This window comes from Sinocyclocheilus anshuiensis, unplaced genomic scaffold, assembly GCF_001515605.1.
Source record: "Sinocyclocheilus anshuiensis isolate Anshui unplaced genomic scaffold, SAMN03320099.WGS_v1.1 scaffold617, whole genome shotgun sequence".
NCBI lineage: Eukaryota > Metazoa > Chordata > Actinopteri > Cypriniformes > Cyprinidae > Sinocyclocheilus > Sinocyclocheilus anshuiensis.
In genome coordinates, this window is record NW_015539890.1 from 1022546 (window position 1) to 1037178 (window position 14633).

General features: G+C 35.9%; 1 protein-coding gene across 1 annotated transcript in view; it reads right to left on the reverse strand.

The window, feature by feature from the left end:
• Positions 1 to 14633, reverse strand: part of LOC107685784 (disks large-associated protein 2-like) — a 129061-nt gene that overhangs the window by 63968 nt on the left and 50460 nt on the right. The window contains exon 2 of the mRNA XM_016482502.1: positions 11327 to 12471. Within this exon, the coding sequence (XP_016337988.1) occupies positions 11327 to 12471 (1145 nt within the window). The remainder of the gene's footprint in view (positions 1 to 11326; positions 12472 to 14633) is intronic.

A 14633-nucleotide genomic window follows, 5' to 3' on the forward strand; every position in this document is an offset into this window, starting at 1 on the left:
TCAGTTATTACATTATGCAGTATAATATTGTTTGTATTTTTGAGCAACATGATGTAGATTACAACATATTGCATAAGACAAGACATAGTGACACAAATACAGAACTGCAACAAGATGACACAATGAGTATAAATAAATGTGCATCTCAAATAAATGAAAAATAGTTCATATGTATTACAAAACAGGCTTCTGATTGGTCAGTAGAGGTTTCCAGCCATGCTAAAACATGCAATAACCCATAGGGTTAACCCCCCCCCACCTTAGATATAATAATTAAGGACACATATGCATGTTTATGGCTCTCTGATCTTGGTAGAAAATGGTCATAAAATACAACAAGAACTCAAAGCTAAACTGTGTCAAAACAAATTCATCTTGATAATGTCAGATAACTTTGAGAATGAATTAGGTTGAATAGCTGTCAGCTGTTAAATGTAAGTACACAATTAGATAAGAGCAATTTAGGTCAACCAATTACTAAGCAATGCTTAATTTTGTTCAGTCTGTGGTGTAAAAAGATAGCATTAGCAATTAAAGAAAAAAGCACTTAAGCAAAACTTGGTCAGGTCAAAGTGTCTGAATAATTTTTGGTCCTAAATTTTTATCAGTTTTACTGGTAGCCCACTGTATGAAGAATTTTTGGGTATAAAATGTCACAGTTTACTTTATTTTGCTATCCTCACTTACATAAATGAACTATAGTGTCCTGCACCCACTAGTAAAAAAAAAAAAAATATCAAAAATTGTATCTGGTGTCTGAATAATTTTTGGTTTGACTGTATATATAAGGAGTTACATTATTAAGATTCAGAGGCGGATAGTAGTGAAGTATTTTTACTCTGCTGTTCAGGTGTCTGTACTTTATCAGAGTGTTTTTCTTTAGAAAATTTTACTTCACGACATTCCAAAGCATAATATTGTTAAGTAAAGTAATACTTTTTACTGCACTACGTTTCATAATAAATATAATTTAATACTTAATTACATTAGAAATCTATTACTTTCTTACTTTTACTCAAGTAAAAGTATTTCAAAGATTTACTTGAGTACAAGAAAGTACTACATTTTTAATGTTCTTAAGTATTAAAGGTAAAACAAACAACAACTTTTATTTATGAAATAAAGTGCAGTAAAAAGTATGACATTATGCTTTGGAATGTAGTGAAGTAAAGTTTTCCAAAGAAAAACACTCTGATAAACTACAGATACTTTTTTAATTTACTTGAGTAAAGTAAAAATACTTCACTACTGTCCGCCTCTGCTAAGATTTATGTCATTTTGATATGTCATTATGATTTAGTGCACCCAAAAATGAACATTCTGTAATTAATTACTCACCCTCATGTCGTTGCTAACCCGTAAGACCTTCGTTCATCTTCTGAACACAAATTAAGATATTTTTGATGAAATCCGAGAGCTCTCTGACCCTCCCATAGACAGCAATGTTATTACCACATTCAAGGCCCAGAAAGGTAGTAAGGACATCGTTAAAATAGTCCATGTGACATCAGTGGTTCAACCTTAATTTTATGAAACTACAAGAATACTTTTTGTGCGCAAAGAAAACAAAAATAGTGACTTTATTCAACGATTTCTTTTCTTCTGGTCAGTCTCCGCTGCCATTCACGAGAGTATCACAACAATGGGCATTCCTCTGCTTGTAAACAAGGAACAGCTCCTGCGTCAGCAGCATCACACGCATGTACTCTCTAGAATGCAGTGGAGAATGAAGAGAAGAATTGTTGAATAAAGTCGTTATTTTTGTTTTCTTTGCACATAAAATGTATTCTCGTAGCTTCATAAAATTACGGTTAAACCACTGATGTCACATGGACTATTTTAATGATGTCCTTACTACCTTTCTGGGCCTTGATTGTGTTAGTTGCATAGCTGTCTATGAAAAGCCCCTGGATTTCATCAAAAATATCTTAATTTGTGTTTCGAAGATGAACAAAGGTCTTAAAGGTTTGGAACGACATGAGTAATTAATGACAGGATCTTAATTTTTGGGTCAATACTTTTATTTTGGTGGAATACTGGTGAAATGCTGTAAACTTATATCCACAGAAACATTGGAAATTTTGCAAATGCATAAATAAGATGAACCTGGAGCACACTGCGTTCTCAAAAACGTAGGTTAAACTCACATGGAGTTCATGAGAATCAGCATTCACTGGGAAGCGAGGCACTCAGACGCTGGAAACACTGTAAGCTGAACATGTAACAGTTATTTAATTTGATTTCACACTAAGCTTTATCACAACAACATTTTCAAGAGTTCTTTTTAGAGCCGCATTGACGTATTTTAATTTTACATTCTTATGTGAACCCTCTGAAGTTCCCTCATGAACCCCCATTGGGAAAACTTGTTCTAGTGGATGGATGCCAAATAATTTGCTACATTTGTGAATACTGTGAACTCTACTGTTATGCCTAACAACACCATTTAGCCATGATTACCCAAGATTATTATTACTATAAAGCGTAGTAGACTCTATCGCCAGTAGAACTCCATCTCATATGGTCCTATAGAATCATTTACATTCAAATTATGCCTACTGTATATCTGCATGAAATCACTTTTAAAAGTAGATGTAAGTACAGAGCATTTCATCAGACTGAATTATGGTGGGTAGATACGCCTACATCCTTTAAAAGTGCGTTATCATTTCTGGATGTAAGCCAGCAAGCATGTCAATGGATGTTTATCCATAAAAAAGTATTAAATAGATGTGAATTTTCCATAATTTTCAAAGGTCAAAAAGTGTCAAAGGGGGGTGTTTCGGCATGACTGTGAACACTGTAACCGCAAAATACAACCCAAAGTCTCACGAGAGGAGGCAGTGCTTCCAAGTTGCTTCCAAGTTGTTATAATGCTAACCTATCATGTTCACAATTGGGTCACAAATCGTCCTAACTGGGTCAAATTGGTTGAAATGGATGGAATAAACAATTCATCCATTTGGACATTTTGGTCACTTTTTTAATCTAAATTAACTCAAAGATAGTTGTGACTGTTCCAACACAGCAGTACAGACATAAGATGTAAACGATATGTGGGTAAAATGATTTTAGGGTGAAAAATAAAAACCTTTTATATCCAATATTACAGCTACAGTCCTAGAGGCCTAAATCAACTGTTAAAATGATTACTTAAACAGCTTTACAGATCAAATAATACAGAAGTTTTTAACAGAAGAATTAAATGTAATATTATAGGCTTCACATTTCTGCTCTTAAGGTCCAATTCACTTTCATTATGAGTGACTCACCGTAACCTCCATTTTTTTTGTTCTTAAAAACAAGAGCTCTGTCAAAGGTTTGAACAGATGAGTCAAAATAATTTTTGTGGTAATCAACATAATGCCACAAATGCGGTCGACTGATATTGAACCCAGAATGTTACTTTAAACAGAGTCAGACTAATTCAGCTGGCAGTTTAATGTTCTCTGTGTCTTGACTGGATTCTGAAGCACATCACTGATAAAATCAAAGACAATGTCTAGACGGCGTCATGAGAAAAGCACCAATTCATCTCTTCAGCAGAGTGTGACAGACAACAGGTTCCTTGTTCTACCTCAAATTGTTTTATAATATCTCTTTTCATAAGTCTATGCTTCATTTCACTTTCAACAGTCATATCATACTTTTTATACTCTGTATTTTTTTTTTTATCAATTTATAATATTAGCATTTTTTTTTTTTACCATTACAATTTCCCACCCTCTCCTATCAGTCACGTTTTGGACAATGATGTGTTGATGCATTTATCTGTGTGATGTCTATGTGTGAAGTTCACAGTCATTTTTGCAGCTTAGTTCCAATAGACTTGGGAGGAAGTTCTGAAAATTACAGTATATTATCATAATACATCAAGCTTTTTAATTTCAAAAGATGAATGAAAATTGGATTCCTCATGATATGAGCCTTTTAAGTTCTTAAAAAGTCAGCATCAAACATTACACTTTTAACACTGAACTACAAAGAAAGGGAATGTGTTAAATTAGTCGTAATCCACAGGGTTGCCATGCCTTGTGAAAAAACAGTACAATTTAGCATATGTTTATAAAGAGTACTTATTAGGGAAATAATACTTTAAAAATAATATACTTAAGTACGAACTGGATATAATGCATGTTACTTACAATTAAATAATGTATAGTTTCAATTTATATTAAATGTAAATAGTTAAACATAAGAGTGCTTTTCTGTGCTACTTAAGAAGGACTTCATTACGTCTTTATATGCAATGCGTCTGCTGTCTTTGAAATATTGTTCAAATGTACCGACAAGCATTTATGGTGAATTAAAATATACTTTGATGTAATTTGTATTGAAACTTGTATGTCATGCATTTTAATGTACTTGTAATTACACATTTGTAATTGCAGTTTAGTCAAATACAGTATATTATAGTATGTGCTTTAGTTTTAGTTTAGTAAACAAATCAAAATAAGTGACATTATTACAAAGTGCAATTTTAAAAGTCTACTTAAGTCATAAATAAATAAATAAAGCATAGTCACAAAATTGCACTCTTTAAGGCCACTTAAAGGGATAGTTCACCCAAAAAAAATAAAAAATTCTGTCATCATTTAGTCATAAGTTGTTCTAAACCGGTATGAGTTTCTTTTTTTTAATTTCTTTTTTTCTGTTGAGCACAATAGAGTGAATTTTTGGGTGAACTATCCCTTTAAGTGGCCTTTTATTTCATTAATATAATATCACCTGCAAGTACACTTTTTATATATATATTTTTTTAAGAACTGAAGCACACTATGTGCTCTTGTTTTATTTCATTATTTCAAGGTTGACACAATTCTCTCTACAGAAACCTGCTTTGACGAGTCAATTAGCAGAATCTCCCATTTCAAAAGCATAAAAGCTATTTGCTATTCCTCAGCATTTCTCTGTATATCACACAAATCAACCTTAAATCTGGTAAAACAGGAACAAACGGGAACATCTCTAACTTTCAGTACGTTATTCTAACACAAGGAGGCACTACAGACAACACACTCATAAACTGTAAATGAACATTTATTATTCACTGACAGTGAGGAAGTGCAGATCGAGATTTAACTCCACTAAATGAGATAAAACCATCAGATGTTGAAATGATGACTGCAGAATACTGTGACGTTTCCACAGTGTGAGATTGCATCCTATCATTGTAAATTCAGATTGAGTTCAGTCCTTTTGCTTAGTCTATTTGCTGGGAGATAGAAATGTCTCCAGGGGTTAGAGTTGATAAGGGAGTTAAGATCTTCAAATACTGCAAAATAAAGTTTCAAATGAATGAGCACCACTTCACAGAGCATTGTGAAAGCTAGCTGATTAATCAGGGGGCTGTTTAGCCAAAGACATTTGAACTCCTCTTTCCCAGATTTCCTTGGTAAATCAGCTTTACCAAAAACAGACTACATTTTGGTGGTGAATAACATGGCTGTGCTGCTCCACCAGCAACCCAGCATGGACATTCATGCCAAACTGGTCTTTTCAGTACAGCTGAGAGGAAAGTCCTGGTAATCTTGAGTTTCAAACCAGATCTGAATAATGTCCCAAACTGTGCTCAGATTTGCCAAGATAACAAAACAAATGAATCAAACAGTATGCTTCCAAGATCAAACCACACTCAAGTATATTTAGGCCTGATTTTAAGATTGATGTATTTGAATTGCCTTCCCATCCACACTCTAAAGAATGAGTCAGACATGTTACCAACTTAAATAAATGCATGATTGCAAGTTAAAAATTCTAATTTATTGAATTATATTATTAATTAAACCTTTGAAGTTTCAAATATTATTGATGTGTTCTGTTGACATAAAAATGTTGATCATCAAATTAACTTAATACTGTGTGTAAATTAAACTCAAAATTTCTGTCACTTAACTTTCAGTTTATACAATCATACAATTAAAAAAATCTACAAGTGATTTTAACAGAAATTATACAATGATTAAAAGCGTATTTGTTAATGTACTAACAAATGTCATTAACCCTCATCAGTCCCTCCCGATCCTTTATCAAAAGTTTCCCTCGCGGGTCAAAATGACCCGAAGGCCAAAAATGACACTAATTTTATTTTTGGTCCAGAAAGCTTATATTGGTCCATTTTTATATATATATATATATACTACACAGGCAGCTCACTGACCAGCCAACTAAATATATTCTAAAACCTAACGTTTCTATTAAGTTAAAAACACATTATGTTCTCCAAACATCCAGTTTTTTAAATGTCTAAAAAAATATGATTTTCTTGGTTATGAGAACATTAAGGAAACATTCCATTTTATAATAAAAAAAAAAAAAAGAGAAAAACAATTAATTATATGTATAGACACAATTGTTATGAAATAAATATCTGTTTATGTTTTAATCAGAGGCGGACAGTAACTAAGTACATTTACTTGAGTATTGTACTTAACCCTCATCTGTCCCTCCCGAACCTATAAAAGTGTCCCTCACGGGTCAAAATGACCCGAAGGCCAAAAATGACAGTAATTTTATTTTTGGTCCAGAAAGCTTATATTGGTCCATTTTTATTTTTTTCAAATTTTTTATGTAGGTTTTTTTTTATTTTTTATAATTTTTTGGTGATTTTTATTTTATTCACATTCAATTCTGAATATTTTTTATGAAAATGAGTATATTTTTATAAATTTATTCACCAAACAAAACAAAACAAAGAAAGACACAATTTCTGCATATACTGTTGATACTGAATTTTAATCCAAACACATGCATATACAGCAGAAACATCATGAATGCTATAATGTGTTTCAATGGGAGTGTGTGTGCCATGTGTGTGTTTGTGTGTGTGGGTATGTGAGTTTTTTGTGCATTGGGACATTCTGCAGTCTCAGCCCTTTGTTTGGGTATGCATCTTTTCTGGATTGTGTAAGATTTTGTATAGTCAAAAAAATAAAATAAATGAAAAAATGCTGTTTTTTTCGGGCATTCCATTCATTCCTATGGCCGGGTCAAAATGAAAGTAATACTTCTGGGTGTAATACTTTTTTTATTACACCCACATAGAATCCTCGAATTGACTCAATCGACTCCATGCCTAAGTGTGACAAAATTAAATAAAAAAAATCTGCAGTTTTTTTGTAAATTCCATGCTTTTCCAGTGACGGGTCAAAATGACCCAAGTCATATGACAAATGTAACAAAGTCTCATACCATAAAGATCAACACTCGATTTTTAAAAAAATCTTTAAAAATGAGTTTTGGGTCAAAATGACCCGAGGGCGGATGAAGATAAATACAGTTGGTTGTAGCCTATGAGTTTTTTGTGCATTGGGGACATTCTGCAGTCTGAGCCCTTTGTTTGGGTATGCATCTTTTCTGGATTGCGTCAGATTTTATATAGTAAAAAAAATCAAATAAATAAAAAAATGCTGTTTTTTTCGGACATTCCATTCATTCATATGGCTGGGTCAAAATGACCCGCGAGGGACACTTTTGTTGCTTTTTTTATTACACCCACATAGAATCCTCGAATCGACTCAAATTTTTTTGTGTGTGCTCCATGCTCAAGTGTGACAAAATAAAAAAATAAAAAATCCGCAGTTTTTTCGTAAATTCCATGCTTTTCCAGTGGCGGGGGAAAATAACCCCGGGACATCATGAATGCTATAATGTGTTTCAATGGGAGTGTGTGTGCCATGTGTGTGTTTGTGTGTGTGGGTATGTGAGTTTTTTGTGCATTGGGGACATTCTGCAGTCTGAGCCCTTTGTTTGGGTATGCATCTTTTCTGGATTGCGTCAGATTTTATATAGTAAAAAAAATCAAATAAATAAAAAAATGCTGTTTTTTTCGGACATTCCATTCATTCATATGGCTGGGTCAAAATGACCCGCGAGGGACACTTTTGTTGCTTTTTTTATTACACCCACATAGAATCCTCGAATCGACTCAAATTTTTTTGTGTGTGCTCCATGCTCAAGTGTGACAAAATTAAATAAAAAAAATCCGCAGTTTTTTCGTAAATTCCATGCTTTTCCAGTGACGGGTCAAAATGACCCGCAGGAGACACTTTTGATACTTTTTATATAACACCCACTTAAACTGCTCGAATTCACTCTAATTTTTTTCATGTATTGCCGGTTCAAGTGTGACAAAAGTAAAGTCTCATAACATAACGATCAACACTCGATTTTTAAAAATTCTTAAAAATTAGTTTTGGGTCAAAATGACCCGAGGGACGGATGAGGGTTTTAAACTTCACTTCATAGATTACCTAATGCTCTTTTTACATTTACAAATGTTGTGAAAAAAATAGCTTAATTAGTCATTTTCAGTCACTTCACAAACTCTTCATGTTAACATATTATTCATGAACTCATAATCACAGTCTGTAAAGGTCATATGTTTGGCCTTCATTTGTTGTGTGGACTTCTACTATTTACGCATCTTAACTAATCAACGAATTGTCATGTTTTGCAGTACTCAGTCTAAAGTGGAAACTATTCATCGATTGTAAATGTTTATAAACGTTTACTAATCATTATTACTTTTTACTAAGTAGTTATCTCAATGCCAAATTGTGTCCCAAATTACCTGAATTCACCCTATTTAACTTAACCCGTATCAAACCTCAATAGCAGCAAAAGTGTTGTACATTAACAAAAGCTTTTAATCATTGTATAACATGTTAAAATCATGTGTAGATTTTCACGAAGTGCATGATCATATGAATTTGAAAGCTTAAGTACATTTGTAAGCATTTCAATTTACATGAAACAATAATCTGTTAATGATTATCTGTTATTAATGAAAGTTATTTTAAAGTGTAACCAATAATAATAATAATAAAAGTTCTAGTAACTTAATTAAACTGTCTTGATGACTTTGAAAATTGGGCAGTGGATTTCTAGTTCCAGAAATCTATTTGATTACACAGTTTTAAAATAAACTAATAAACTTGATTTATTAGTTTATCTGATTATGTCATTTATATTTGTCAGTCATATATAAATGAAACAGGTAAGAATTTTGTGATACTAATAAACTGAATGTGTATTAAAAACACAATATCAAGGCTTATATTAAGTATGGTATATACATTTATTTCATAGCTTATACATTTACTTAAACATTTTATAGCTTATACATTATCTACCGACTACTTGTCCAAAATCGTCTATTCATATACATCCTACGAGGCTAGACAATGGAAAAGAGGGATTTTAGAAGAAACATCTGACACAGCTTGCCTGGACATTTCTTACTTATCAGCTTAATTTAAATTCTCACAAAGCCTAACCTTTACAGGTTTTCATATTAAACGGTTACAAACCATGCATGTAAGACACATCTATCTGGTTAAGCACACTGGAACACAGCTGACTTATAATGAAATCAAATTTGAAGTTCACGGTTATTCCTGAATGGTTAATTAGTGAGTGTATCCAGTTTCATGTCACTTACAACTCAGCCAGACTGTCATTTCTCTTGAGCACTGACAGTCTCTAATAAGGTCAGCAAGAAGACAGGCTTCATTTTTTCCTATGCAAACATGCCAATGCTGTATGTGCTGATGATTTTTACAAAGTAGTCCTTAGCTCCTCAGAACAAGGAGACCACTGGTACTTATACCATAATTATCCTTCAAGGAGGAAGATGTCAGTTAGATGTCAGGAACTTATTAGTTGAATAATTGTGTAGCAGTCAGCATGACCTATGTGTGCTTCATGCCATAATTCAAAATGAGAATCAGAGGCAGTATACAACAAAGCACAATGTGTGAAATAATATATACCACAATGCAATGCACTCAAATTGTCCTTACATTCCAGTACGATAACTGATTTTATTCAGATCTGTTTTGACAGATATGTTAAAATCTCCTAAATGAAATCAGGGGTGTACTAATATGGATATTTTTGACTGTTAAAACATGCTGGCATTTTTTGCACTGTCAAAATAAAAGCTCCTGCACTGTCAACATAAAAGTCCCTCTTCTGGCACTTACCGACAAAACAGAAAAACGTATATGCCAGCGCAGTTAATTATTTCCTCTAATTATTTCCTCTGGCATTATTGCACAAAACAAAACTTATGAAATATCATATCATTTATTTGATGAAAAATGCTTCAAACATCTAGCCATCTATCAAATAAAAGTTCACTACTACATGCTTTAACGGCACAGTCTTACACTACATCACGGATCCTGTTTGTATTGATCCCTCCTTCTTAGGCATCAATGGTTCCCACAGGCCTTAAACAATAACACTAGATAATCAATTACTGGATTCAATTGCATTTTGCCCCACACACATCTGTTTCAGTAAAAGAAAGTGGACGAAACAGACAGTTTCTCCTTAGAGACACTCAAAACCAGTAGATCTATCATCTAAGGGGCCAGTATAAATTAAACGTTTATGTGTTTCTTATTCAAAGACTACTTTTATTATAAGAACAATCACTGTGGAGTAACCTGGGGTAAAGTCCTTTGCTCAAGGGCACCATCATGATTGGAAATCCCTGTAATTCTCCAGTTCATGAATCACCCCTTGGGTTTAAACTAGTGACGAAACAGTTTGTGTGTCAATGGTCTTGAATTGGTCTGACCATTGGTAACAAACCACAGTACTTAATAGAGTTACTTTCAAATACATGTGCCATTAAACAAAATATGTTGTTTTTCAGGCAATTTGCCATAAACATACTGAATTGAACTAACTTGCCTGGATTCTCATTGAAATGTTGCTCTGCCAGGACAGTGGTTCACCTGATAGAGAAAAGTGGCTCTAAAAGAGAGTGTAAGATTTTACACTAATAACTGCTTATACCCCTTGCAACGATGCTAAAATGCAATCAAAATACATGAAATTACACTTCAGTAGCATTTAGTTAATTGGGTTTATGGGTTGCCGCACCTTGGTCCAAAATCCAGTATTTCAGGGTAGGTTTTTATCAGTTCTTACTTTTCCTCAGAACTGAAATCAAGACCTTGGCATTGCTTGCACCATGCTCTACTGTTTGATCTACAGGTAGGATATCACAAAACGATTTTCATTACATATTAATAAAATGAACATATTGCCATCTTGTCAATTATTCAATGTCTAAGGGAATGTTTTGTCAAAATCTACGCCAAAATCAAACAGATATACGTACATTGAACACCTGCAATAAAATTACTAATTTCCTCCATGAAGACACTATCATATAAAAGGAAACCATTAAACCAACTGTTCATCTTTCCCATCATATAACTACTGGTTCATTTCTGAAAGGCATTTGGGGCACCATCATATCATCTTCTCAAGGATGGAAGTGGATATGTTTAAGAAAGCCATGACTCACCTGTAGGTAGTGTGAGGACCGGAATGATGGTTTAAGTTCCTGATGCATCATGGGCTTCTCTAGGTTTAGGGAGGACTTTCGGTAGGCCTCTTTGGCCTGGCTGACGGTGAGTGTGGACCAGGAACTCCTCTTCATGAACTTCCCCTCAGGTGCCATGGACAAGCCCTCGCAGGCCGAACACTTGACGTCATTGTTGCTTTTGGAGGTTTTGAGAGAGTGGTCTCCAAAGTGAGTGTGCATGGATTCTGGGAAACTGTGACCATGACGGTGGCGGCTCAAGGCGCTGGCCGTGCGGTAGGTGCTGTCGCTGTCTAGGTTGTCATCCGAGCTCCACCAGCCCCCTGTCCCTGACCGGTGCCTGCGCTCCTTGCTTTTACTGTGCCTGCTGCCATGCTTGGATGAGTGATGATTGCCGTGGTGATGGTGATGGCTTCCCCCACCTCCACTGTCAGCTTTGGTGCCATTCATCTTGGACGATCCCTCCAGTGAGTGGGACTTGGTGAAGAGCTTTTGGACAGAGTGCACCAGGTGTCGGATGCGACCGGGGCTCTCACTCCGCTGCTCCCCACCAGTGGCGGCAGATGTGCGTTGGTACTGGAGTGTGTGGAAGCCGTCACGATGAAGTGGAAGCTGTTTTTCGAACTGGTCCAGCAGGTTTGCGGGGATGCGGTTGCTCTTGCTGCTGATGTGGTGAGAGGCAGATGTTGCAGCAGCGACGGCGGCGGATGTGGCTGAGGTGGTGATGGCTGCACAGTCTTCCCGGGCAGCTGGGTCGTAGTACAGCGAACTGTAGTGCATTCTGGGAAAGGTGCTGCTGGAGACGTGGTCGGCGGGGGCAGTGGAAGTTAGCGCCACAGGTGACATGATCATGCAGTCGGAGTGAATGGAGCTGCGGGGGGAAAAACGATGATGGAAGTCCATGGCGCAGGTCTCTGTGGGGCTGAGCAGGTAGGAGTGGCGCAGATCGGACACATGCATGCCATGCAGGTCATGGAGATGCTCGCACTCCGCCAGTCCACACGGGGGCAGTGTGGGAATCTGGTGCGGTGCACGACCACCTGATAAGCCCTTCATGTTCCTGGGTGGAGCGAGGCTACTATCCTCATTGAAATCTCGGGATGGTGACCAGGGGGAATACTGCCGGTCTGGAAATAAAGAGAAGGACATTAAAGGTGAGCAGTTTTACTAGATTAGTCTCAACTTTATTTCTATCATGACAACTCTCAAAAGATTTCAGCATGGTAATAGATATGACAATGTTAATCTACTTGGTCTTGGTACAGGAAGTACAGGAACTTGCTACTGCCAATGCATATGGGGCTGTGAGTATTTAAGACATACTGCTGCTGTACAAGTAGTATATAATAATAACCTGTAGCAGATCTATACAGGTGGAGCTGGGGAAGGTGAAGGATTTCAGAGGAACTCTGAAAGTGCACTGCAAAATACTCTAGAGAATGCTAACCAGCCATTAAAATGTAAAGCAGTAAGCTTACTGGCATGCGTATGCAACATGAACCAATCAGCTCGTGCCAAGTAGTTTAACGCTGTGAATATCATCAGCCTGCACCATCTAGAGTTTCATGACAGCATTTATCTGGCAGAAAAAAACTTTAATCTTTTTTCAGAGATTTCATTACTTTACACAAGGTGGTTAAAATAAGAATTCTTTCAACATTTACTTACACTCAAGTCATTCAAATCCTGTATAATTAGCATTTTAATATTGGAAAGAAAATAACTTTCGCTTCAGCGAATGCGAACAATGTGATTTGAACCTTTCATAAACTTAAGTTGCTAGATGAATTCAGGCTTCTGTTACTAATTCAAAAACCTTGCGTTACTAGCAATGGCTGAGGGGAATTATAAAAAGTTGTTTATGTAAGAAGGACATAGATTTTCAATGAATCAGTTGAATGCAGTAGCTAGATTTAAATACATGTTAACATGACAACAGGAAAAATTGGTACGTCTGGATTACATTCATACTGTACTACACTCATTTATAATATATAGAACAGGGTTGTTCAAACCTGTTTCTGGTTTGTTCAGCTGGTTTCACACAGCAAATGTGAGCAGTGCATATTTTTTTCAGTAACAAATAAGAGCATCAAGCAGGAGCGTTGCATGAGCAGCAGTGAAGGAATGTTTCGACGCCGAGTCTGTTTTTGCTGCACTGTTCATGCTCAATTAAAACTAAAGCACACTTTTGATGAACAAAACAAATATCATTTCACACAAAAGGTGTTAAAAATGCAAAGAATAAGCATGTCTTGTGTGTTTTAACAAGAATTGGAGTGTGTCAGAAAAGAAAAATTAAATATGTATAGAACATTTACCCTTTTGAACGTGTTTTTAATTATTCAGTTTGGGGAAAAGTGTATGTGAATGGTGTATTATAAAAATTTAAAAAAACATTATAAACCGCACGTTCTATATCAAAGTATGACTGGAACTACGTGATCATAGCTGTTTTCTTGGTTGTGTTTGTTGTTTACCATTTACATGCAAATCCACATGTTAACGTGAATCCCCCTGTTAACAAACTTTCAAGACTATCAAGTTTATAAATGGCCAATTTCTAAAAACAGTCTTTGTAAAGAAATATGTAGCTTTGAAGCCGCTGCTGTGATGCTGTACAAACACTTCCAGTGTGAATACTCTCGCGAGTCTGCAGCTGCAGTGACAATGTAGTTATGCTGATGTGAAGTTGACGCAAAACTGCCGCAAAGCTTGCGGTGTGAAACAGGCCTTCAGTAGAGTTTAGCTGCAATCCTATAAAACACACCTGAATCTGCTAATCAAGGTCTTCAGAATTACTACGAACTTCCAAGCGAGTGTGCTAGAAATGGTTGGCGTTAAAGGGGTCATATGATGCGATTTCAATTTTTCCTTTCTCTTTGGAGTGTTACAAGCTCTTGGTGCATAAAGAAAATCTGTAAAGTTGCAAAGACTAAAGTCTCAAATCCAAAGAGATATTCTTTATAAAAGTTAAGAGTCAACCACGCCTAGAGTCCAGCCCGGGGTCGTCACATGTGGTTGCCGCAAGTCCGCCAGACGCTCCTTCGTCGAATCGCCATTTTCAAGCCCGCCCGCCTCTGCTCACTCAAACTGGCCTCCGCTCACTCTAGGCCACGGCCGCGGTGTGTGATGCTGTGTTTCATTGTGAAAGCGAAACTACTTTGTTTGTAACAAATGCCTAGTTTATAATGGCTTTTAATGTTTTTGTCTTGTCGCTCCGGCCGGACAAGGCATCACAATATGGTAAGGGGCGTAACATTTCTGTCACACGCTTGAGGTATTCGGC